At 39.1% G+C, this 26,380-nt stretch overlaps 1 protein-coding gene across 2 annotated transcripts in view; it reads left to right on the top strand.

Moving 5' to 3' along the window:
• Positions 1-26,380, top strand: part of Col12a1 (collagen type XII alpha 1 chain) — a 118,309-nt gene that overhangs the window by 67,621 nt on the left and 24,308 nt on the right. For both annotated transcript variants that reach the window (XM_052715123.1, XM_052715131.1), the window contains 18 exons: positions 404-533; positions 1,733-1,875; positions 3,002-3,131; positions 3,753-3,895; positions 5,639-5,768; positions 7,391-7,510; positions 8,769-8,915; positions 9,791-9,907; positions 10,056-10,202; positions 10,639-10,713; positions 12,406-12,545; positions 13,981-14,104; positions 14,263-14,406; positions 16,378-16,542; positions 17,522-17,560; positions 17,665-17,803; positions 19,992-20,134; positions 21,925-22,034. In XM_052715123.1, the coding sequence (XP_052571083.1) occupies positions 404-533; positions 1,733-1,875; positions 3,002-3,131; positions 3,753-3,895; positions 5,639-5,768; positions 7,391-7,510; positions 8,769-8,915; positions 9,791-9,907; positions 10,056-10,202; positions 10,639-10,713; positions 12,406-12,545; positions 13,981-14,104; positions 14,263-14,406; positions 16,378-16,542; positions 17,522-17,560; positions 17,665-17,803; positions 19,992-20,134; positions 21,925-22,034 (2,286 nt within the window). The remainder of the gene's footprint in view (positions 1-403; positions 534-1,732; positions 1,876-3,001; positions 3,132-3,752; positions 3,896-5,638; positions 5,769-7,390; positions 7,511-8,768; positions 8,916-9,790; positions 9,908-10,055; positions 10,203-10,638; positions 10,714-12,405; positions 12,546-13,980; positions 14,105-14,262; positions 14,407-16,377; positions 16,543-17,521; positions 17,561-17,664; positions 17,804-19,991; positions 20,135-21,924; positions 22,035-26,380) is intronic.

Genomic DNA, 26,380 nt, shown 5'->3' with positions numbered 1-26,380 from the left:
GGTTTCTCTATGTATCCCTGGCTGTCCTGGAACTTGCTATGTGGACCAGGCTGGCCTCGAATTCACTCCTAAGTGGAAAATGCTAGTCTGTTTAAACTTTAGGTGATTGGTTTTTAAAAGGAAATGGAAAGAGTTAAGTTGTTTCACAGGGAAGAATTTATATTAATGTAAAGGAATTGATAGAGGACCCATACTTGGTGCTTTGGAGCATAGGGAATAGGAAGACCATGGTTTGGGTGCTGGTTGAAGTAGAAGATATAGGGAGACACTATATAAAGAGAAATCTTCATGACTTCTAGCAATCGTCTTGAGGTGTTATTTTCAGTTGGCATTATATTATTTATAGGATTAGCTCCTTTATCATTTTCAAATTCAATGCTCTGTGTTTTACTAAAATCTTTAGGTACCAATCCCTGGAAATACCAACTATGCCATTCTTAGGAACCTGCAGCCAGATACTCCATACACTGTCACAGTGGTTCCTGTCTATACAGAAGGTGATGGTGGACGCACATCAGACACTGGAAGGACATGTAAGTCAAAAGCAGGAGAATTAAATTTTCATTATAGACATTGCTCTACCTTGTAAAGGTCTCATTGATCATGGAAGAAAATTAGAAAAAAGGCCAGAATGAGAAGATTAAAAATATCAAAATGACCTACAGTTCACATTTCCAACACCAACTATTAACCTGTTGGATAAAGTAACCTTTAAATGGCATTACTTTGAAATTATAGTTTCAGAATCTATCAACGTATATCATATTAATCCTTGTGTGATCTCGGTTATTCTCTTTCACTGACAAAAACATATGGGGCTGTGCTTTGCATCTTGTAAGTTTGAATGAAGCTTGATTTTGTCATTGGGTTTTATAGTGTAGGTTGTTGAAAACTGTTTATTACCTGGTTGTGGATTTTTCTGGTTTGCTGCTAAAGTGCTTTTGGTACTAAGAATCTGTGTGCTTTCATTCACCATTAATGTAGATAAACTAGTTTAAATGCTCTTGTTGTTCTCTCTGGATATTGCTTAGTCTTTTGTGCACACTTATAAATATCTTCCTGACTTTTAGAACATACTTGCAGCTGGTCAAAGGGGAACAAGCATGGGTAGCTTCCTCTGGGGGAAGATCAGGGGTCTAGAGAGATGATGCTGTTGGTTAAGCTAGAGTTTGGGGTTAGGATTTTGATTTAATTTTCTAAATTTTATTGGTGGCAGTTAATTGAGAACTGACTTGTCTCCTCGTTTGTCTTTTTTTTTAAACCACAGAAGATATTCCATAGCTAGTGTTGAATAAGACAGGAATGAATGAATGAAAGAATGAATGATTGAAAGCAGCTGACTGAATCTGATGGGCTCCATATCTTTCTGTTGGTCAGAAGGCAGGCTATATAAAATCTTTCCTCTGGCTATATAAAATCTTTCCATTACTTTACTGGAAACTCTGCTACTTTTCTGTTTCCTTTCCCTAGTCCCACGTCCTTTTAAGGCCAGCCCAATCCTGTTGCTCATACTCACTTATTTTTATTGAAAGCAACATTGACTCCATGTCAGCAAAGGCTAACTTTGACTAACTCTGTGTTGGGAGAGTTTTATTGTGCTTTTGTGTGTAGATAGCAGCATAAAGTGGATAGGATTTTATCCTATTAGAGAGTGTAACTTGTGGAAAAGTGATGAAAAGCTTGACATGTATAAACAGACATGAGAAATAGTCATTGGCTTTCCTTTCCTCAGTGGTGAGAGGACTGGCAAGAAATATCCAAGTGTATAACCCTACGCCCAACAGCCTTGATGTCCGCTGGGACCCTGCTCCAGGGCCAGTACAGCAGTACCGCATTGTATACTCTCCTGTTGCTGGCACAAGACCCTCAGAATCTGTAAGTAATTTCATCATCTTAGAGCTCAGCAAAGAATCTTGTAGATTCTGCTGTGGCTTCTGCCACAGCAGATGGCTAGGAACAATAAGCCAATTATTGGTGTCACTGTTATAATTATACTTCCTGATTATTATAGTTGCATGTCTGAGTAACATTTAGGATTATTAACTTTAAGAATATAATCCACAAATATGCTAGTATGTAACATTTAAATTACTGTGTTTGATGAGTTAAGACAGGTATATTAATTATAAGTTTGCTCAGAAAAGAACTTGGGGAAAAATGCAAATTAGCTATGAGTTAATAATAATAAGAGATGCATACCATTTCTAGAATTTTCAATAATAGATGCATTAGGAAAGTTCACATGTCCTTGCTATGAATATATGTTAAGTAAACCTTTATTGGTTCTTACAAATTACAGTGTCTCTTCAGTATTTCATTCAAGTGCTAGCCATACTATTTAACTTCGGAGACCAGATGAAATCAGGCATATTTGGGATGATATGGTTATAGACTTGCAGTCATCTTCCCGATACAATTCCAGTTTTGTTTTGTGAGTAGGCCAATAACATACAAATCAGAAATGACTTATGTGAACAATAATAGCATTACAACACTGCAGGGGAAATGAATTTATGGAATGACAAGTCTGTAAAAGCGAGCAACGGTGAGCAAAGATGAGAAAGTGATAAGCAATGAGTGTATTCTGCAGTAGCATTGATTTTTAATGCCCCTGTATTTGATATGACATATTCACACAACTTTACCATTATCCAAAATTTCTCTTCTTAACAGTAAATCTCTCTGGCACTGGCATGGGATCCCTTCTCTCGTATGTACATGACATTCAGGATCTACTCTGAGCAAATGTGCATCCTAGATATTCCATTTACAAGTCTTTATGAGGAATGTAAATTGGAGATAAGAAGCAAATACGGGCATTTCTGAGAATAACTTGCATCTAATCATGTGCTAGAGGCAGATCTTGCAGAGGAGCACACTTGGCTTCTAACGTGCCTGGGCTCAGCCTTTCACGATAAATACTGTTATGCTGACTAACTGAAGACCTGGCAAGCACTTGGGTGGCTCTCAGACAGACTTTGGCGTGTTTTCTCTCCTTCAGATTGTGGTGCCAGGGAATACCCGCACGGTGCATCTGGAGAGGCTGATTCCTGACACACCCTATTCTGTGAACATTGTGGCTCTCTACTCAGATGGAGAGGGGAATCCCAGCCCCAGCCAGGGCCGAACACGTGAGGCAAAAATCCCTTTTCCACTTTATCTCTTGTCGTTGAGTGAGGAGTGCTTGGTGTGGTGGTGAGTCAGGGATGTCAAGGACTCTGTGTAGGGCAGGGTAGCCTCTGCATGTAGTTCTGCCTGGGATTTCCCACATACGTTTCAGGCTCAGGCTATGTGTCCACAGCCATCTCTTTCGCTGGATGAATTTAATTTCATCATTAAAAAAAATAAAAATCTGGGCTCAAATGAAAGAGGGCTTTCCTCTTTTGTCCCTCTTCCTTTTTAATGCAGTGGGTTCTCTTGCCAAATAGGCACTTTGGAAATGTGAAGGCTTGGTCTCTCTATTTCATTAAGTGGAGGATGTTACAGTGCCTAAAAGGATCCTCTTCTTTCCCAGTCTGCATATTTAGGCTCAAACCAAGCTCCATTTTGTTGAAAGCTCAGCTTGTAACTATAGCTCTGACATGTAGCATGCTATGCTGTGTGGTGATGCCAACATTAAAACCGCAGAAGAATCTGTACTGCATCACAGGGGAGTAACCATCGTGAACGGTGAAGCTCTTCTAAGCACTTTCTGTAAACCGACCTGGGAAATGCTGTCAGGCAAGCAGCAAACACAAGTGTGTTCTCTTTAGTTCCACGAAGTGGTCCAAGGAATCTACGGGTCTTTGGAGAGACGACCAACAGCCTCTCTGTAGCCTGGGACCATGCTGATGGGCCAGTTCAGCAATACAGGATCATCTACTCTCCTACCGTCGGTGATCCAATTGACGAATATGTACGTATAATACCCATTTATTGTCATTAAAAAATCATTTCACCTCATTGGAGGGTGATATTAAGCTTCTTCTTAAGAAGAATTAATTAAGTAATTAAGCTATTACTGAGCCCTTGGATCTTGTGTGACAGAGTTTACATAGTTTCCGCTGATGTGATATGTGGGACAACACAATTTGGGAATCATTTCTATTATAAGGACTGATTAAAAAACTGTCTTATATTTGTAACTGCCTACTTACATTAAAAGGTCTACTATAACATGCTATATATTAACCTGTAACATCCAAATTAATGTGCAGATGATGGGATTATTCCAACCATACCCGTCAAGTCTAATTCCTCTGCATGGTCTCCCCTTAGTATCTCAGTCCCAGTCTCCATTTTCTCTAAACTCACATTTTTTTCTACACTCTTGCTTTGGAATGTATGCAATCTCCTGTGAGTTAGTTCTAAGCTGACTTTCTCCATTTCTCCCTACCTTCCTCCTTCCATCCCTTTTTACTTTGATTCTCTGACTAAGAATTGAACTCAGGACTTTGGACATGAGAAACCATCTCTCTCCTAGTGACTTATATCACTAGTCTCTCCAAACTCTTTGCAGTGGCACATTGTATCTCCCTAGACACAGGCTCAAGTTTTTCCCTCTTCCTTTGTGTGGTCCTGGGGATCAACCAGGGCCTTGTGTGTATTAGTCAAGCACTCCACCCTGGGGCCACCATATTTAGCCCCTCAAGTTTCTTGGAGTTTCATTATAGCTGGAAAACCATGCACACTGACATTTACCGATTGGTTTCTGTGATAAGCTCCTGGATTACCTCAAATGGTGACTGTAAAGTAGTTAGATTTGCGGTTTGCAGCCCTTTCATGGTGTGTATCCTCTTAGAATCTTTCTTCTTCCATACACTTATTTCACATGGAGAAATATTTAATCTCTTGTTTAAGACACAGCAATCTTTAATTGAAGTCCTGTTTTATTAATAAGAAATGGGTAATTGTCAATTAGAATTTTAAGAATCAAAATGAGATAAGTGATTTTACTACTCATGTTTAATGTTTTTTCTTCCTTGCTGGGAAAAAATGTTCCCATGCTTTCTGAAAACATTGAAAATATAATTTCTTTTAGCACTTCACTGTTTGTAGTTATGGGATTCCAGGCCAGGAGGCTTAGCTACAGTGTTTGTACAAGACTAGAAGTAAGGTTGAGAAATGACTGGTCCATTCATCTTTGAGGAGGGAGTCTAATACATTTTCCATTTCCTCTTTTTCCAACCTACACTTAATTAGTATCAGCTAAACTAATATTCTTGAGGGTAGAAAACTGTCCATTTTTGCTGATGGACAGTACCTGGTCCACAGCATGTCCTCTACCTGGAAATGTGATGTGCTATGATGAAAGATGAGGCAGACAAAATCAGACGTGGTAGGCTCAGTGATGCACTCTGGGATGTATGTTATGTGTGTTATTGTCTTTAGTGTTTATACTTTCCTCCAGTGATGTTCAGTTACATGACTGCTTAGTGGCTGATCTGGGATTTGAACCCAGATCTGTCCAGCCTTAAACTATTCTCCCAAGCTGTGTAGAGGCAGGCTAGATAATTTGCCTTTCTCAGAGCATTTTGAAAGAAAAGGAAAGCATAAAAAAATCCATTTTTGTTCATGGGACTATATAAAAACAGCATAGGCTATTTGATCTAGGTGTTTTCTTATTGGAAATAAATGTATAATCAAACTTTCCTTACAGACCACAGTCCCAGGCAGGAGAAACAATGTAATATTGCAGCCCCTGCAACCTGACACTCCATATAAAATTACTGTCATTGCCATTTATGAGGATGGAGATGGTGGTCATCTAACTGGAAATGGAAGGACCGGTCAGTGTGCTTATGATTTTTCCTTCTTTGAAGTGCTCATGCCTTTAATGCCACGATACCATTTAAAACTACGATTTTTTGTCTTCACCAGCGTATCTCATCTACTACATTAATAACACATGTCATAGTCTATGTTAGACACTGAATTTTGTTACAATGATGACATGAGGGTATAATTTATGTCTTAACTTTTTAAAAGTATAATAAGAGGAGAAAGAGGGTGACAAGGATCTGCATATTTCCCTTTGCTTGAGATCGTTTTACTTTTCTTTATAGTGTGCTCTGATGCATGGTGTCATTGTAACTTAATGGAGTACCAGCTAGATAGACATCCTCTGTTATGATTGAGTCCCAATGCGCAAATAAAGAAGCAAAATGATTATGAATCATCTTCCTAAAAATGTAACTTAAAATTATCATTTCAGATAATCTACAGAGAGTAACCAGTGTTCTGGCCCACTCTGTATTGGTGGCAATTTCATGTGGCTTAAAGATTCTCTGATTTTTTTTTTTTACCTGAAAATCTTTTTAAAAAGTGCTTATTTGGGAGCCTCTTCCAGAGGAGCCAATGCACTTGCCCCGAGGTGTGGTCTGTGGCTCTTCTGATGTGCAACAGCTAAGGTTGAGAAGCCATAGGTTCCCACAAGGCAGGCTGGGCTCCAGTTCTGTAAATACCGACATTGTGTGTTCTTACTCCATTCAGAAAATCTACTTAGTTTCATCGTTCAAAGTCTTTTGGGGTTTAAAATGTTCTTGACCACATCAGAGAACTTGTAAAGAGTAATACTGGGGCACGTCTAACAGAAAAACTGACTGGAGTTGATTCAAATCCGTGTCTACAGCCTGGAAATCTGTGTTATTTACGGATGCTCTGGTGACTAGATGTTTCTAGCTTAGCAACCCACTTTCCTACTTTCTCATATTTAAAATATATTTTGATAACTTTCTGGGGAAAATGGAGTACTCCAGAATTTTGGGCTTACCAAAATGTTAAATAAACTTTGAATTCTCTAGGAAGGGCCAAAGCCATGTCTAATTTCCCTCATGGAAACAAAGTTTTCATGTTGCATTCGTAATTTCTTTAATGCAGCGGGCAATAACTCAACGGCTTGTAGAATGCCACCTAAACAGCACTGATTTTCCAAGTTACACATTTTGGGTAAGATTATAGGTTTAGGGTAAAACCTCTGGCTGACTGAGGACAGGGAGGGTAGGGATAGAATGTGACTTTAGTCACTCTTTTGCTGGTCTTTTGTGAATATTATATCTTATTTATGTAAGGACGTATCTACCAGATAGTCTCTAAAGTACCCTCTGGTTCTAATACTGTGTGTGGTACATACATTGTAAAGAAGATTCTGAGACCCCTTTAATTGTCTTCAGTTTTGAGCCTTATTGCACTCCACCCCTGGACCTTGCTACTGAGATCTTCTGAACATCATCCATTTTTGAGTCCATTTGAATTGCTGTTTGAATTTGAAAAACTGCTAAGTTTTTTTGGGAACTCAACAATGGTTTTTTAATTATCTTCTGGATAAAGAAACTATAGGCTATTAGAAATTAATCTGTTCTCACAGAAATGTCCTAACAAGGCAGTGATGTTTGCCAATGTTTGTTTTCAGTGGGATTGCTTCCTCCCCAGAACATACACATCTCTGATGAATGGTATACAAGGTTCAGAGTGTCCTGGGACCCTTCACCCTCACCAGTTCTTGGATATAAAATTGTGTACAAGCCAGTGGGTAAGGAATCACATTTATCATAATAGGAATATGTTGGCAAGTTATTTGCATTTGATGGTATCCTGTTTCACTCCCAACTATTGGATTCTCCTGTAAACACATCAAGACCTTTTATACTAGAGGTACCATTTCCAGAAACAGTCTTTAAGTCATCAGCCTAAAGTATCATGATTACTCCGGGTGTGTATGAGGCAATTTCTACAATTGAAAATCTTGATCTGTGGCCATTCTCCAATGGACGGCCCCACACTTTAGAGCATGTAGTCAACACAAATAATGTGATTTAGTAGGCTACTAAACCAAAAAGAATACACAGTGTTTGGAGAGAGTGGGGTAGTAGAGGGAGATCTGGGAGGAGTTGGGGGAAGAGTGGAAATGAGTACGATCAAAATACGTTGGGTGAAATTCTCAAAGAATTGATACAAATATTATATATAAAAGAGAAAATTTTTTTATCTAGTACACAAAGTTGAACAGATTGAAGATGCTTATATTCAGGCATCATCTATGTTGTTATGATCATGAAATAATAATACTAAGCCCATGTAAACGTGTATTTTTCCCTATGGCACTAAAAATTTATTCCATTTGAGGTATAGGTTTTATGCAGTGTGGTTTGTCCAGGCTTGCTTTCAACTCCCCAGTGAGATTATCAGCTAAATAACCATCACCTTGAAAAAACGATTTGATGTCTTTGTATATTCTATCTGTCTGTGTCCAGTTTCCTCGGGCATCTTCCATGTGCCCTGGGAGACTGTGAACAATGCAAAGGTGAGAAAACAGGAGAAAGCAAATGTGAACCTGTGCCAGATACATACAGAGAACCTGAAGTGTGAAGGGGCTTTGATAATTGAGGGCCTCCAGTAAATAATAAATGTGGAAGTGGTCCAAGACAGATGTTCTTAGATCATTGCTACAACAAATACAAATGTTAGCTGAGTCTGTAGTCTGTGGAAAACACTATTCTGGCTGGAAAAGCAAGGCTTAAAGAAAGAGAATGGGTTCACTAAAGGGACACCGATCCATGCCAACCTTATTCTCTATACTGTGCGCTGCTTTGAGGATAAGACTTCAGACTGTGCTTGCAGGTTCCTAGTCACTGTACAATGTGGCACCTCTACAGTAAAAAGTGCCCAAAGGACTATTGGAATTCATGTGTTAAAATCCTACCATTTGATTTTTCAAGTTAATATCTTTAATTTTGAGCAAAAACTGACTAGGGATTATGTAATTCTGTGTCCTTTTGTTGTTATTAAAGGTTCCAATGAGCCCATGGAAGCCTTTGTTGGAGAAGTGACATCATACACATTACACAATCTCAATCCCAGCACTACCTATGATGTCAGTGTTTATGCTCAGTATGACTCTGGACTCAGTATTCCTCTCACAGATCAAGGCACCACATGTGAGTTGTGCATCACTTTGTGATTATAAGAAATGGTGGAGTAAAACTTTCCAGGCCATCTTTTTGGAATTTTACTTTTCCCTAATGTACATGTTTTCTGCAGTATGACATTGGTAGACCATTTTGTGTTCAGTTAAACAAAACATCTATATAAATCTCTAAGCAACTTAGTAGATTATATGCATGTATATAGGAGGAAGGAGTGATATTTATTTGATACAGAGTATTATATTTTGATATTTAAAATATTAAAGTTATACAATGCCATTTAACTGTGTCTAGTTGTGTTACTTTTTTTTGACATTGGATGTTAACATATGTATCACTTGCATTCATTGATATAATCTGATAGAAATACCAAATCAGTGATTTGTCCCTTAGGTTTTATTGTCCCCAAATTTTTTAATGAGTATTATAGTAACAGCTAGTATTTCAGAAAAGTTTATTGTTTTTTTGTAAATGACACTCATAAATTTTAGGGCCTATATGATTTCTTTTCCTTGAAAATTACTGATGGAAGCCAGATATAGTGGTGCATGCCTTTAATCCCAGCACTTGGGAGGCAGAGTCAGGGAGATGTCTCTGAGTTTGAGCCAGACTGGTCTACACAGTAAATTCTAGGACAGCAAGAGCTATGTAGTGAGACTCTGTCTCAAGGAAAAAAGAAAAGAAAATCACTGATGGATGATTTTGTCTCTGCCACATTTTCATACATGTTTGATGTAAGTCTCTGATAACAAGACACTATGAGATAGATATCAAGCATTTATTTTCATTTTCTTTTATTGTGGATACTTGAACATTGTATTACAGTGAAAAGTATGCTTTTTTCCCTTTAGTATACAAAATGAATCTTTTTTTTTCTTCTTCTGTAGTGTACTTAAACGTGACAGATCTGAAAACTTACCAGGTTGGATGGGATACGTTCTGTGTCAAATGGTCACCTCACCGGGCAGCTACTTCCTACAGGCTGAAACTGAGTCCTGCAGATGGTACGTGTACAAGAAAACAGACTGAGGCTGGAGTCGAAACATCTCACCCTGCAGCCCCGCAGAGTTTTTGTTGATAAACCGTCATGTAACACGGCCTTAGAGATAATGGATGATAACCCTTGCGTTCCCCCCATGTTGTCACAACCAGGAACCAGAGGACAAGAAATCACAGTGCGAGGATCAGAAACCAGCCACTGCTTCACCGGCCTCTCCCCAGAGGCTGAGTATGGCGTTACTGTTTTTGTGCAGACACCAAATCTGGAGGGGCCGGGCGTCCCCATCAAGGAACAGACCAGTAAGCTTTGAGTCACCTGGAGAGTAGAGTGAGAGGTGTACTGATACCTGTGCAGGCCCTTCCTCCCTGGGGTAGAAATACTAGGATGATGGGTCTGGTTCAGGACCTTTGTCTTTATTGGTGGTGTTTTAAGGAAAGGGCTGCGGAAAGGAGAGATGGCTCTGACGATAGTGAGAAGGTGAACACATTACTCATGTGGCTTCTCTGAAGGTCTCAGGTTCTCCCTCTGAACCTCTGCTTTCTGTAGCGTAGTTGATCTGAGAGCTGACTGGGGATACAGACTCTAGCCGGAACGGAATCACCCACCAGTCATTGCCAGTGGGGCAGACCTCTGCTTTCTAGGTTTTGATTCTTAACGGGTTAAAGTACTCCTTTCCTTGTGGGATAGGGAATGCGCGCGTGTTACATTTTTCTAACTATGCCTTTGGAATTCTAGCTGTAAAACCGACAGAAGCTCCCACAGAACCACCCACACCTTCTCCTCCTCCCACTATTCCACCTGCTCGGGATGGTAAGTGAAGCTCACCTTAAAAAGTCAGCCTGTAGGGATCCTAGAATTATGCCATATGCACGCAACCTACAACTGATTCAGAACACTCTGATACTATTTCTGCTGAGGAAATTTTACAGAGGAAAACACGATTACCAGTAACTTGTTCCTCTTTTTCTAGGCACATTTTGGGGTGAATCAAATCAGTCATAAACTAACCCAGGCCTTTCGCTGGGACTCTGTTTCCTCAGTTTCGCAGCAGAAGATCTAACAGGACCTTCCATCTTCCACAGCCACACTGGGGCCCCTTTTCTCTGCCTACTGCTGGCATCAGCAGGCGCTGTGATTCTTTTTGGCTGTATCTGAAACCTAATCACTTAGGCCTTTGACTTCAGAATTCCTGGCTCCCGAACTGAGAAGAGACCCAGATGACACAAAGCTAAAAATATTTCCATTCATCAAAATCTGAGACTCAATTGTCAGTTGCAGTGAACTAGTAAAATCACACTGAGCTATTAACGCTGCTGTCTCAGTAATTTGGGGGCATTTTCTTTTCTTTTTTTAGTGTTACATCAAGTTCAGTTCAGACAAAATACTTGCTGGTTTATTCTTTTCCACATTTTGGTTTTTAGAAAACATGTAAATTTTTCAAAGCGTTTTTTTTTTTTTCATATTATAAGGATCTACTTGGTTGGACCCTTATTAAAACTGCTATAAACTAAAATTAAATTAAGCTTAAAGCTGGGTGTGGTGGCACATGCCTTTAATCCCAGCACTCAGGAGGTAGGGGCAGGCAGATCTCTGTGAGCTTGAGGCCAGCTTGGTCTATAGAATGAGTTTCAGGACAACCAGGGCTACACAGAAAAACCCTGTCTTGAAAAACCAAAAAAGAAAATGAAACAAAAAAATTAAGGTATAATATTTAAAGGGTAAAATAAGGACTCTCTTCAAATTAGACTGTTGAAAAAATGGTGGCTTCAGACATGTTAAGTTTTTAAAGAGATAGCTTTGTTTCCCAGGGACGTCTTGGATTCACAGCACATGGAGCAGAAAGCACAGTTACCGTCTACTCCTGGTCCCTACCCTTCTCCCCATCTATCACTCTCATGACCAGATAGGTGCATTTGTAACAGAGGTTGGAGCTCCATTCACACATTTATTACCATCCACAACCCATAGTTTACCTTCCAACTTGCCCTTGAAGTTAGACTTTATATGTTAAGTTTGGATGAACTAAATTTTTCTAAACATTGCCTTAGAACTTGGTTTTTTAAGGTTACAAGTCCAAAATGAGTCCAATTTAAGATTTTATCTTTTTCTTCCTTCTTTCCCCGCTTATGGTTCTGATGATCTAATTTGAAAGTAAAGACAACATTTTATTTTGTGCTAAATATTTGATAATTATATTGAAAAAATCTCCAGACCCACGGATGGCCTTCATTTAGTTTAGGATATTATTGCATTTCATTTGATTCCCTTCATTTATTGTTTGAAGCAGCTTGAAGAATTGCATGTGGCAAGATGATATCATTGCATAATGAATCTAATCACTGTATCCCAGAGCCAAAACTAAGGGTCACTTAGATCAAGGCTTTTCAACTTTATTGTACATTTGCACCATTTGAGTAGTGAGGTTTTATATGCTTTTCAATTACGTAGTGTCAAGTGATGAGAAAATTAAGGAGATTTGGATTTTCCTTTTTTTTTTTCCAGTGTGCAAAGGGGCCAAGGCAGATATTGTGTTCTTGACAGACGCCTCCTGGAGTATTGGAGATGACAATTTTAACAAAGTTGTAAAATTTATCTTTAATACTGTGGGGGCCTTTGATGAAGTCAACCCTGGTGGGATCCAGGTGAGTGTTGCATCACCACTGACGGCTTGTTTGTAGTGTCCCATTATTTTATTATTAGTAGTGTCTACTATTATTTGTAATGTACACTATTTTATTTCAACTCTATTAAAGTAGAAAAACCATTTCCTCATAAACTCTGTCTTTTTACCTTTATGGTTTGCTACATCCATTACTTGTGTCTTTGGGGAGGAATTTGGTGCTTGGGATAAACAAATAGTAAAGCAAATATTCCTTTAGCTTTCCTCTTTGTCTAGATGATATTCCTGTTGGAGAATTTAGGAGATTCTAACTCTAATATCCTACTTGAAACTTCCAACAAAGCACATTCCGTGGAAGGTCATCCAAAGTTCTGCACATTAAATGCCTTGTCATGTCATGCCCTTAACATGAGAACAGTGGTTGGAAAGGGTGTATGTCTACTCTACTATTACATCGCATACATTATCCCAGCCAGAAGAATGTCCATTAGTGACCCAAAGGATAGTTTGTTTTTCTAAGTTGGTAATTACCAATTATATTATTATGGAATCACTTTCAATGTATTTTTTTTTGTACTAGAGTATGAGCTTAGAGAAGTTTATGTTTCCACAAGAAGCCTCAAAGAGTAATTAGTCATTTTATAGTAACCTGCCACAAAACTAAGACCCTCTTCTACTGTTTCCAGCATACCCATGAACAGCTAAACATCCTCACTCAGTGGCTCTAAACTCTGTGATCTTCTAAACTCCTTTGAGAATGTCATCCAAGCTATTGTTATCTATTTCTTGTACTTCTATAAACAATAGCTATTGTGTTTTATTAATTTTACTCAAATAAATGATTACCAATCCTTAAACAATCCTATAAGGTAAATATAATTATCTTGATCTTGTTGATAAGAAAACCAAAGTCCAGAAAAGTAGGAATTGCCTAGTATTACACAGCTATTATTTGTTAGACAGAATTAGGATATGAGCCTGGTGAATCTTGACTACACACCACTAAATCACACTTTCCAGTAAATCATACTGCTACTAAGTTTGTTATGAGTAGAGATTATGATCATACTATGACATTTTTATTTACTCTGAAGAACAAGTGAGGTCCATGAGAAGGTGTAGGTGGCTGAGAGCCAACTGTTCATGAGTCATGCCGGTGTGCTCTGGTTTCCGACACTGGGATATCACTATTACCCTGCTTGACTCATCTCTTCTAACATTTTCGAGAAGAGCTCCTATGAATATTTCGGCATTAATGTAAATGATTGCAGTTTCATCGGAGACTGGAAACTAGAGAAGGCAGTGAGACCACAGCAGTCACAGTTACAGTACTAAGAGTTAAAATATCTTGTTAAGTCCAAAACCCTTAAGTCTCCACTTTGCCACTGGAGCAACCACTGAAAGACCAAGATCAAACTGGGTAACCAACACTTGTCTCTAAATGTATTTCCTTTCAGGTTTCTTTTGTGCAGTACAGTGATGAGGTCAAGTCTGAGTTCAAGCTGAACACATACAACGATAAGGCTCTAGCCCTCGGAGCCCTCCAGAACATTCGGTACAGAGGAGGAAACACAAGAACAGGTACAGTGGGGCAGCACTGGTGTGGCCTCCTCTTCCTAGGTTTGGCAGGATGAAGGAAGCCAGCTATCATCTCCTCCTGACGTCATCCCCCTATCACCTGGGCATGGTCAATGGCTCTCGCTGAGGTGACACTAAAGCACTCATACCCCACTCTGCAGGCAAGGCCCTCACGTTTATCAAGGAGAAGGTCTTGACCTGGGAAAGTGGCATGAGGAAGAATGTCCCAAAAGTGCTGGTTGTGGTCACAGATGGCCGGTCACAGGATGAGGTGAAGAAGGCTGCATTTGTCATCCAGCAGTCAGGTAAGCACAAGCATGGATTTCATGGCATAGAATACTTTAAGTTTTAAGTATGCAACAGTGAATATAAAAGACCCAAACTGCCAATTTTACTCTATTATTTTGTTATATTGTGTACTTCATAATTATAATGTTAATTTGTATTTAATTATGGAATTAATTGGTAATTCCATAAAAATAGCATGTATTCTTTGCATGAGATGTGATTCAGGGTTGTCAACTGAATTTCCCCACGGAGGTTGGAAGACTACAGGAAACTATGATAATGGAATAATCCTAGGCAAGGCTTCTTGCTATATCGGAGATGAATCTTGATTCTGGTTCCTGTGCAAGGAAAGCCATAGGATTCCTCTGCCATAGCTCATCCTTGCCGGTGCAGACTGAATGCAGATTGACAAAAGACATACTGCAAACAAGAAGTATGAGGTCTCAGGGAGGTGGTATTGGGGCTGATTTTGGTAACCCGACATCCTAAGAGTCCCTTGGTAACATGTCTATTGATTCGTTGTTCAAACTTATTAGAGATAAGAGCAGGTCTTTCTAGGATTTGTATTACATTGTCTCTTCTGCCATTGCCCCAAGCAGGGCCTCAGGTGAGCGTATTTTGGGAAGTATTCTATGCTGTGTGTGATCCGCTGCACTCAACAGTGGAGAACTTTGTTACACAGAAGCTGTCATCAGCTCATACAATTATTTGGCTGAGATTGTAAGCCGCACTTGGTGTGACGTTGTTCCACCTTTTTTTTTTTTAGCTTTAGTTTAAAATTATCATATACAATAATAATTTTCCTTATGGCATTTTCATACACACTTAACTTGGTTGCTCCTTTCCAACCTGCTTTTCTCTGCCATCTCCTTGCACTTTCACCCCTGTTTGTACCCTTCCACCCCTGGAATTCCTCCATCTTCTCTCCTGTGACATGTGTTCTATTATTCTCCCCACCCCCTCCCTTAAGGCTTATTTTTCTCTTCTCACGGGTTCTTGTCTAGTTATTGGCCTCTGTCCACACTCAGGACATGTGACTACACATACATATACAGTAGAAGCTAGGATCTGCTCTTGAGAGACCGTGTAGCATTTTTCAATCCGAGCCTTGGCTACCTCCCTTGATAGAACAAGCGAACTGATGACAAAATGTGATATCCGGACACAAGGAATTTTGTTCAACCATGAAGAAAAGTTGGGGAAATGAGCGTTTGTGTCTGTGAATATCTTCGTCCTTAGAGAGCCTGTTTCTTACGATGTCAAGTTAAGCATTTAAAATGAAAACTTTACTTATATTTGCTTAAATAGTAGAATGTTTGTTTCCAGTAAGTGCTGTAGTATTTAAAGGTGGTCAGAGTGCTACCACTGAGCCCAAGTCTGATGAAAAGAAAAATCAGGTTCAAGAATTCAAATTTAAAGCAGCCCATTCTGCATTTGAGTGGTTAATGGAACCCAACAGAGCTGTTGAACTTGTGTGTTTGAATTGTGGATCTGTGGAAGATAATGTGTACTGTACAGTCCTTCTGGTATTAAAACTTCCACATTTTAATTGTTAGGGTGTCATTTCTTTTTCTTTTATTTAAAAAAAATTTAAAATTCATTTTACATACCAACCACAGATTCCCCTCTCATCCTTCCTCTGCTCCCCCCACTAACCCCTCCCCGACCCACTCCTCATTCCCTCTTCCAAAAGGGTAAGTTCTTCCATGAGGGGACAGCAAAGCCTGGTACAGTCAGTTGAGGCAGGACCCAACTAGGGTGTCATTTCTAATGCATTGAATTTCATAAGCCAGAAAACAGGACGACCGTGAAGAGGTGTATGTTCATTTACGAGTACACATTCTTCTCTTGGAGTTTGTGCCAAAAAAAGTACTTGCTGTCCATGCTGAGAAAATGCAGGATGATTTCTGATGCTTTCATTCTTGATTGCTCAAATAATAAATGATGGAAAGAGAATATGTGACTCCCTTGTCAATGGGACTTTGCAGGGTTCAGCGTATTTGTTGTTGGTGTGGCTGATGTGGACTACAGTGAACTCGCCAACATTGCCAGCAAGCCCAGCGAAAGGCATGTGTTCATTGTGGATGACTTTGAATCTTTTGAGAAGATCGAGGACAATCTTATCACGTTTGTTTGTGAAACTGCCACTTCAAGTAAGTCATGGTCAGCACAGAGCCATGACCTCATTTGTGAAATGACTGCTTATAGGCAGTTTTCCATACTGTGTGGGATCAAGCCCAGGACATAAATAGATTCTGGGAAATCACTTGAAACTGATGAATCATTACTCTATTGAGATCAGTCTAAATGTGTGCTTGCCCGAGGTCCATTTTTAGCCTTGAAGATATAATATCCCCCACATGGAAACAAATCATTTTAATACATCCCTTTCCAACTAGCCCAATGCCTTTAGCTTTGAATTGTATGTTTAGGAGAATTTCAGTAAGGTGGTTTCCTGTTTGTAATCAACTGGTCTCTTGCTGGCTTGTGCTCCAAGAGAACAATAAGAAAGCCAGCCTTTCCCTTTTGTTTATTTGTTTTTCTTTCTCTGTAGTGCTAGATATTGAATCTAGGGTCGGGCATACGCTAGGCCAGTGCTCTACCATTGAGCCTTGTTCTTAGTTCAGGCTTAGGATTTTTTTTTTTTAAATTTAATTAATTTATTTAATGTGCATTGTTGTTTTGCCTGTGTAAGGGTGTCGGGTCCCCTGGAACTGTAGTTACAGACAATTGTGAGCTGCCATGTGGGTGCTGGGAATCAAACCCTGGTCCTCTGGAAGAACACTCAGTGCTTTCAACCGCTGGGCCATCTCTCTCCAGCCCCAGAATTTTGTTTTTAATGTTCAAATTTCAAGTTCAATTTTGAGCTACAGATGCTAAAGGTAGATTAAATCAATTTTTCTTCCCCTCAACCACCAGCAACAGTTCTTGTGGTATTAGGTGATGGAGACAATTATGTGAATAGTTCAGAGCACTAAGCCTAGGCAGGGATATACTTAAGTATGTATTATGTCTAGTAATAATTAGTACATTAAAATGAAAAACTCTGCTTTGTATACATGAATTGCTACTTCCTGTGTATCTATTTAAATTATGTTGGTGACTCATACTTAAAGAACATTCATGTTTCAGGTTGTCCTCTCATCTATTTGGATGGCTACACTTCACCAGGTAGGCATTGGTATACCCTTCAGCTAATTTATTTCAAGATTTCAAGATATTCCCAATAACATAACTGAAATGTACTCATTTAAATCTCCTTCTTTGATGTCAAGGCTTTAAGATGCTTGAAGCTTACAACCTGACAGAAAAGAACTTTGCTTCTGTCCAAGGAGTTTCTTTGGAATCAGGGTCTTTCCCCAGCTATTCAGCCTACAGGCTTCAGAAGAATGCCTTCATCAATCAGCCAACAGCGTAAGTGTGAAAACAGGGGGCTCCCCTTTTCTTGGAGTGGACAAGAGGCTCTTGGAATTGCTGTTGATTTTCTATAATCTTGGAACTTAAGAACTGCCAGAAAACTCCTTATGGATAATCTATTGTGCTTTCCTAAACACAGCTTCATTATATTCCTAGGGTTCTGTAGCAGCTTGTACACAGAAAACTGGCTCCCAAGCCTCATTATTCCCAGACCCAAACCTCTCAGCCTGGTAACAGCCGGATGGATAACACACTCTTTAATTGAAGGCTAGGGTTTTAGTTTACTCCCTTCTTCTAAGGGAGGCTGTTAAAACAGGAAGGCAGTTTATTATTTTGAACATTTCACCCCTGTGGTGCAGAAGGGCTGGGTGGAATAAGTGAGAAATGAGAGCAGACGTTCTATCTCGTGTTTCAGACCTTAGAAAACGAAGGGCTTGGCCACAACCAGGCAGGCTGAGGGTAGTTTTTATTGGCAGATACTCTAGCAATCTGTTGGGTAGCTGTAGATGTATTTTATTTCATGAAAGTTTGCACCTGGGTATGATAACAGACATCAATATTTCTTAGTCATTAAAGTGAAAAGTGTTTTATGTTGAAAAATATGTGTTTGCTAAGTCCAGGGAAGAAAAGCACAAGAAGAAACAAAACTTTTAGAAGAGTAGGAGGGGGGTCAGAAAATAATGTCTGAAATTTGAAATGCACCGGGAAAGCTAATGGAAAGCTAATTGTAAAACCAAAGCTAATTTGTTTTAAAGAGGAGCACATAGTGTGGTTTGACCCATTGTAAATTCTGAAATCTTTTAGATTCCTAAGTCTTTTTTTTTTTTTTTTTTTTTTTTTGGTTGTTCGAGACAGGGTTTCTTTGCGCCTTTCCTGGAACTCACTTGGTAGCCCAGGCTGGCCTCGAACTCACAGAGATCTGCCTGGCTCTGCCTCACAGTGCTGGGATTAAAGGCGTGTGCCACCACTGCCCGGCTTATTCCTAAGTCTTTTATATTTAGTTATAATGGGTGAATATGCTAGGTTTTCCAGTGGACAGTATTACTCTATATTTAACTTTTTCAGTCATCTCAAGATGTGAGTTTAAGTGATGGTGGCCTATTGTTGCTACAGAAGTCACAATTTTTGACTTGAAGGAAAGAAAAATAAATGTAATTAGATTTTTGTTGTTTCGCCAAGGAAGGAGAAAAATGGGCTAAACGAGAGAGATGGGGTGATACAGGAAAAAAATTAGAATCAGTATTTTTAACTAGGAACATGAAAATATAGCTCTTAAACACATAAAAGTCATCATGTTAGCTTTCTCAGAGCTTATGCCCAAGGAGCAAGAATGCATCACACCCTAGGATGTGTTAGTGATAGTGCATTAGGACATGGAGCCTCCAGAGAAATCCCGTGCCCTCTGCCTAAGCTTGCAGACCGACAGCTCCTTTATTCCCAGGAGTCACTCTCTAGGCTTTTGTCCTGCCTCCAGGGAGAAAGGATTATGTAGTATCAGACAGAAAAGCATTAATTCTATTTCAAGCATTCTCCCAGAACAATGGTTTATTCAATGCTAGAAGGACACAAGAGATGGAAATATTTGTCCCACGTCTTTAGAGCCCAAACCCATTGCTGTCTAGTTGAATCACATCCCTCTTTCATTACTAATTGTTTGCATATGTACATGGCCTGCACATGTACAGTTGGTCTTGTTTTGGGGTATTTGTAAGTTTATTGAGGTGCTTTACTTGATTTTAAGGGAGAATTTAGAAGTGTAGGAACATTGTGTGAACAAGAGAGAAATTAAAACTTTAAGCCATTTTATCCATTTCCCTGCCACTAAAAATTAAGTATATTTGGGTAAGACTCCCTCTCTTTACATTGTAGCTATAGTCATAATGTTTTGTTACCTTAAAATGAATACTTCCATGTATCTAGAAAAAATTAGTTATGGAAGATTAAAGATTAAAGGCTATTTAGTGCTAATTTTCCGTACTTTTGTGACATGATCAAATTGTAAGTAATCTATTAAGTGTTTGTTCCTTTGATGTATTTCACAAGGTTTTTTTCTTTCTGCTTTAAGGACTGATGACTATAATTAGATTTTAATACTACCTATAATGAGATTCTCATGTAAAAGTTTAAGATGGTCTCTTTCTGATGAATAATCCCATTTATTTATTTATTTTTCTCTATCCAACAGAGAACTCCATCCAAATGGACTCCCTCCTTCATACACGATCATATTATTGTTTAGACTTCTTCCAGAAACTCCCAGTGACCCCTTTGCAATTTGGCAAATTACAGACAGAGACTACCGGCCCCAAGTCGGAGTGATTGCAGACCGTAAGGGACTTTGTCCTATGTTAAGGCCTATGTATAGTTCCTTTTGTTCTTTATTTTTTAAAAATAAATTTATCAGAGAAACCCTGTCTCAAAAAACCTAAAAAAAAAAAAAAAAAAAAAAAAAAATAAATTTATTTATTTATTTGTTTTACATCCTGACCAGTTTCCCCTCTCTGCTCTCCTCCTAATCCTTCCCCCCCACTCCCTCTGTTCTCACTCCCCAATTCACTCCTCCTCTGTTTCTGCTTAGGAAAGGGCAGGCATCCCATGAATTTCAATAAAAAATGGCGTATCAAGTTCCAGTAAGACAAAGCACCTCCCCATGTATTAAGACTGGGCAAGGTGACCCAGTATGAGGAGTAGGGTCTCAAAAGTCAGTAAAAGAGTCAGAGACAGTCCCTGTTTCCACTATTAGGAGTCCCACAAGAAGACCAAGCTACACAACTGTAACATACATGCAAAGGGTTAGGTCAGTCCCATGCAGGCTCCCTGGTTGTTGGGTTCAGTCACTGTGAGCATAGACTGGTGCCTAGCCCAATTGTCATCAGAGAGGCTTCATCCAGCAACTGATGGAAACAGATGCAGACCCACAGCCAAACTATTTAAACTTCTTCAAATAACATGTCAACAAACACTCAACTGGCATCTTATCACAACTGAAATAATTCTATTTCTTTTTTCTCATTTATTTTTAAAAATTAATGTATTTGTTCTTTGACAATTTTGTAGTATGTAGTGAATCTTAGTTCTTTTCACTTCCATTATCCTCTCTTATCTCTCCTTCTCTGCTGAAACCCTTCTTCCTGAAAAACCTCCTCCCTCTTACCCATTTATCTATCTATCTATCTATCTATCTATCTATCTATCTATCTATCTATCTATCTATCTATCTGTCTGTCTGTCTGTCTGTCTGTCTGTCTGTCTATCTATCATCTATTTCTGAAGCACTAAGTTTAATTTGGATTGCATACATGAACATGAACATGGGTGGGAAGTTGTTTATTAGAGTGTGGGCAACTTTTCAGTGGCTACACCACTGAAGAAAATGATACCCTTCTCCCCAAGCACCCATTAATTGGCAATAGTTGTTTAGGGAGAGGTAGGGCCTCATGGGCCCTCCTCCATCCATGATGAATGTTAATGCACCCTATCTTGTGCAGGTATTGTGCAGGTGACCACAACTACAGTGAGCTCCTGAGTGCAGTTGTTATGCCATGTTTAGAAGACACTTGTTTGTTTTCTCAGTGCATTCCTCCATCCTCTTGTTTTTACATTGTTTTTGCCCCCTCTTCTTCAGTGTTCCTGGAGTCTTAGAAGGAGTGATAGATGTCTTGTTTAGGGCTGAGGACTCCACCATCACTTGTTATTGACACTTTATCTAGTTATGAGACTCTAACCACTGCCTGCAGGGATATGAAGCTTCTCTGATGAGACTGAAAGCAGTGCTAATCCATCGTTATGAACCTGAGTATTCAGTCTGATAGCATGTTCATTTATCAAAGAATAGAAGTAGACCCCTCTCTGATGCTGGCCTATGGCTTCCTCAGCTGTGGGATCCTGTCCAGGTATACAGTGCCAGGCCTGAAAGCCCTCCCATGGAATGAGCCGCAGATCCAATTAGAAAGTGGTTGGTTACTCCATCATAATTGTGCCACTATTGTACCAGAGAAGACATCTTCCCTAGCAGATACTGAACTTCTTTTCAATTTCTCCAACAAGAGCTATTTGTGTACTTTGAATAGGAAGCACATCATGCATATTCTTTGACAATGATCTTATCTTGATTGCAGCTTCTAGCAAGACACTATCTTTCTTTAATAAGGATACAAGAGGAGAGGTACAAACTGTTACATTTGACACAGATGAAGTGAAGACACTATTTTATGGAAGTTTTCATAAGGTAAAAATGTAAGATTATCTGAGTCTTAATTTTAGAATAAGAATATAAGCTTAAAAACAAAAACTTAATTATTTTATGGTGTTTAATGTTACACTAAATTAGAATTCTAGCTGTGTAAAAGTACAACCAAACATTTATTTTAAATAATTTGATTACTTCAAAAGATAAAATTTAAATAAGACAGTAACTGCCATTAGCATTTTGATATATTTTCACTGTATCTTTCAAAGTTTGAATTAATAATTATATATATTTATATGTAATGAAGCTCACCTGTTTTTTTGCTTCTCATTTTTTTCAATTTAAGATTTATTGATATTTATGTGTATGTGTGTTTATCTGTGTGAGAATATGCCATATGTCTAAGGCTGTACTTGGAGTCCAGAAGAGGGCACTGGATCCCCCTGGAGCGGGAGTTACAGGCAGTTGTGTGCCACTTGACCTGGGAGCTAGGAACTAAATTCAGGTCCTCTGGAAGAGCAACAAGTGCTCCTAAGCATTAAGCCACCTTTCTAACCCCCCTACTTACCACTTTACTGTAAACTTTTTTTGTCATTTATTTTGAGGCGCTTAATAATTTAATGGATTATATTTTAATCGGTCATGTTGTCATTTTATAGAGTGCAGGCACTTTCTTTAGCTTGTTTGCCTATAAAATGTTACAAGCATGCAAGCAAACTGTAGAACAAACATTTTTAAGTTCAATCATTCACAATAACTGACAAAATAATTTAGATAAATGTGTAATAAATTATTACACAAACACACAGTCAAAAACACCAATTTCTTATTATGGAGTTTTCTAAATAACACATTAAAGTTCTAAGATATATTTGAGATGGTTTCTTATTCTTGGAGACCTTCAGTTTTTGTCAGCGTCTAGAGAATGATTGAAACTTTCGGGTTTCTAAAGAACAATCAGTTGACAAAGAACAGTAATGAGAGTGGATGTGTCAGAAACAAAAGGAACAGTCTAGTGTAGGAATACATTTTTAATGCTGCTTTTCACATACTGGATTGTGTTAACAGGAACACAAGTTATTGTACCTAAAGCTTCCCTATGTATGACATACCAAAAGAGCCACATACACCAAAACATGCTGAAGAGCCTCCCTCTTGTTTGAGTAGGTCACTGAGGTCTCTTCTTCCTTAATGCTCCCAAGCATGCTTAATTTCTTTCCATCGCATTTTCTAACTCATGAAGTAGATTCTCTTTCCGCTCTGCATTAAAAAAAAAAAATAGTTCTTTGGGAATTTCTCAATCTCGTATTTAAAATAGATTTTTTTCCATACACTATATCCTGATTATGGTTTTCTCCCCCCCCACTCCTCCCATTTCCTCTTCCATTCTCCCTCCCATCTGGATCAATACCCTTTCTTCATTCCTTAGAAAGGCATCTAAGAAATATTAATAAAATAAAATAAGATAAAACAAACAAATTAAATATGACAAAATAACAAAACAAGAAAAAGAGCCAAAGAAAAAGCATAAGAAATGTAGAGATACACCTGTTCATACACTCAGGTATACCATAAAAACTCCAAACCAGAAGCCATAATATATCCAAAAGGGACCTGTAATGTAGAAAAAAAAAGCCACCCTGACTTAATGTTATGAGACAAAGAACCTTCAAAGATGCCATTGAGTTCATTTTCTGTTGGTCATCTATTCCTGAACATGGGGTCTACCCTTAAGACTGGTTTGTTTCCCTAGTGAGACTCTTGGATAAAAGTAAGTTTTCATTTGCACGTGACTATCAATTGTCGAGATAGCTTCTGGATTGGGGATGAGTGTGTGCGTGTGCGTGTGCGTGTGCGTGTGCGTGTGTGTGTGTGTGTCTACTTTTCCTTTCAGCCCTAGGATCTCATCTGGTGTACAACTGTATAAGCCCTGTGCATGCTGCCACAATATTTGAGTCTGTATGTATGCTAGCTCTATTGTGTCTAGAAAGCCTTGATTCTTTGGTGTTCTCCATCCCCTCTGTCTCTTACACTCTTTCTGTCTCCTCTTCCATGAGTTCTCTGAGCCTCAAGGGGAGGTATTTGATGGAGACATCCCATTTAGGGCTGAATGTTCCAAGGTCTCTCACTCTCTGTGCATAATGTCTGGCTGTGGGTCTCTGTATTTGTTCCCATCTGCTGCAGGAGGAAGCCCTCTGATGGTGGCTGAGCAAAGCACAGACCTATGAGTACAGCAGAACGTCATTAGGAATCATTTTATTACTACATTCCTTTAGCACAACAGTAGTATTTGGTTTTCCTCTAGGTCCTTGGGCTATCTTGCTTTAGGGTCTTGGTCACCCAAGCAGTGTTGGATATGGGTCCCATCTTACAGAGCATGCCTTAACTCAAATCTAATAGTGGTTGGTTATGCCCACAAGCTTTGTGCCACTATTGGATCAGTGCATCTTGCAGACAGGTCACCGTATAGATCGAAGAGTTTGCAGCTAGATTGGTTTTTACTTTTCTCCTCTGGTAGTGTGCAGAGTACCTTCCAGTACCACAAAGACTAATCCATAGAGGTGAAGCCTCTGGGCAGGCACCAGCTTGATCTCTCCATGTTCAATCAGTTGGGTAGTTGTTGTCTTCAGCAATGATACCTTATTGTCAGTTTGTGAAGAGTCACTAATATTCTTGAAAATAGCCTGCATTGTTTGGGGGTTACCATAGGACCCCTTTGCCCAACAATTTGATTAGATGCAATCCATTCCCAGTCCTGGAAGCTTTGTTTGGTGATGAGAGATGTCCAGTTGGGGAGCTGTCTTACCCCTTATTTGGTGATTTCCTTTTGATTTATTTCAGATAAGTATATATTATAGGAAGCGTCTAGTGTATTAGGGTTCCACAAGACCCCTCAGATGGACCCTTGTTTTAGCCATCTCCCCCCTTACTCCTTTCCTCATCATTTTTCCTCCTCCTGTTTGCTCCTCCCGTTTCTGTCCTCTCCTGTGTGTCCATCCACAATAGAATAGATAGTTATAGACTCTTGATAAGGATGGAGAAGGGCATTCCTAATAGAGCTTAAAGAGGATTTCTTGTGGCCATGAGATTCAATAATGATGACAACAACAATAACAATACAGCAGTAGAGAAAACCAAAAATCTCAAGTGCTGTAGTATAGTATTCCTTGTTTAAAGTTTTACAGACTTTGATGCAATGTGGTAGATAAGTTCCTCCTTGGGAAAGCAAACTCTAATTTGGGGATGTGATCGACTTTGACCCATCCTTATCCAGTAGGAAATGTTGATTCTGGCAAAGTTCTTAGGAACAGCCTTGGCTCACTGATAAACCTATTAAAATTACAATTGAGTAGCAGGCTGAGAATGATGATTTTATGCTTCTTTCGTAGTCACTGAAGATGCTAAGAACCTAATCTCCTGAACAACTTGTAATCATTTTGTAGCTATTTTAAAAATTTTCAACTTTGATGGAAACCTCCGTTCTATTTATTCCCAAAGGGCAGTATTTTCAGAGCTCTATTCTGATAGTAATTAATTATTGTAAATCAAGATAAAATTTTCTTGGCATTGCCTTCCTTGTACTGTTTGTCTTCCTAGAGAAGTGTCCATCCTTGTACTGTTTGTCTTCCTAGAGAAGTGTCCATCCTTGTACTGTTTGTCTTCCTAGAGAAGTGTCCATGTTTTTCATATTTCTTTCTTCTCACTGGCTTTCTCTTTTCCCCAAATTCTCTATGTTCTTCTATTTTTGTCTTTTTTATTGATAAATTTTGTTTGACTGTTTCATATATATATCAAATTATATATCGCTATATATCTATATATGTGTATATTATGGTTACCCTTCCCACTCTCCTTTAGTCCTTCCTGTCAGCACTCCTGCTTCATTAATCTCTTCCATATTTACTAACTTTCGATTAGTTTAGTGCTCATCAGAGTCTATTGGCAACTAACAGATTCTGGGAGAAGGGAAGACATAATGTCCAAGTGTAGACCCACTGGTGAGCCCACCAGTCTCTGGCGATTAGTTCTAAACTCAGGATCATACAAATGGGTTGAGTTAGACTCTGATGATCACTAAACTAATTGGGTCCTATGACCTTCCCCATTCATAGCTGACTTTTAGGAGGGCCTCACTTGTTTGGACCCAGAGCCAATAGGCACAGCAGCTGTGAGTTCAGGATTGCTATGACCATGTCCTGCTTAGAAGATGGCATCTTATAGTTCTTGTCTTTGTCTTCTGGGTCTTACATTCTTTCTGCCTCTTCTATGGGGTTCGCTGAGCCTTAAGGGAGTGGTATAAATGTCTTATTTAGGGCTTAGCCCTCAACCATCCCTTGTTCTCAGCATCTTGTGCAGTCATGGGTCTCTCATTCATCTTCATTCAC

Source organism: Peromyscus californicus, unplaced genomic scaffold, assembly GCF_007827085.1.
Source record: "Peromyscus californicus insignis strain IS unplaced genomic scaffold, ASM782708v3 Scaffold_11__1_contigs__length_118956290, whole genome shotgun sequence".
In the NCBI taxonomy this organism is placed as follows: Eukaryota; Metazoa; Chordata; class Mammalia; order Rodentia; family Cricetidae; genus Peromyscus; species Peromyscus californicus.
The sequence above is the reverse complement of the archived record's forward strand: the minus strand, read 5'-3'. Positions and strand labels throughout refer to the sequence as shown.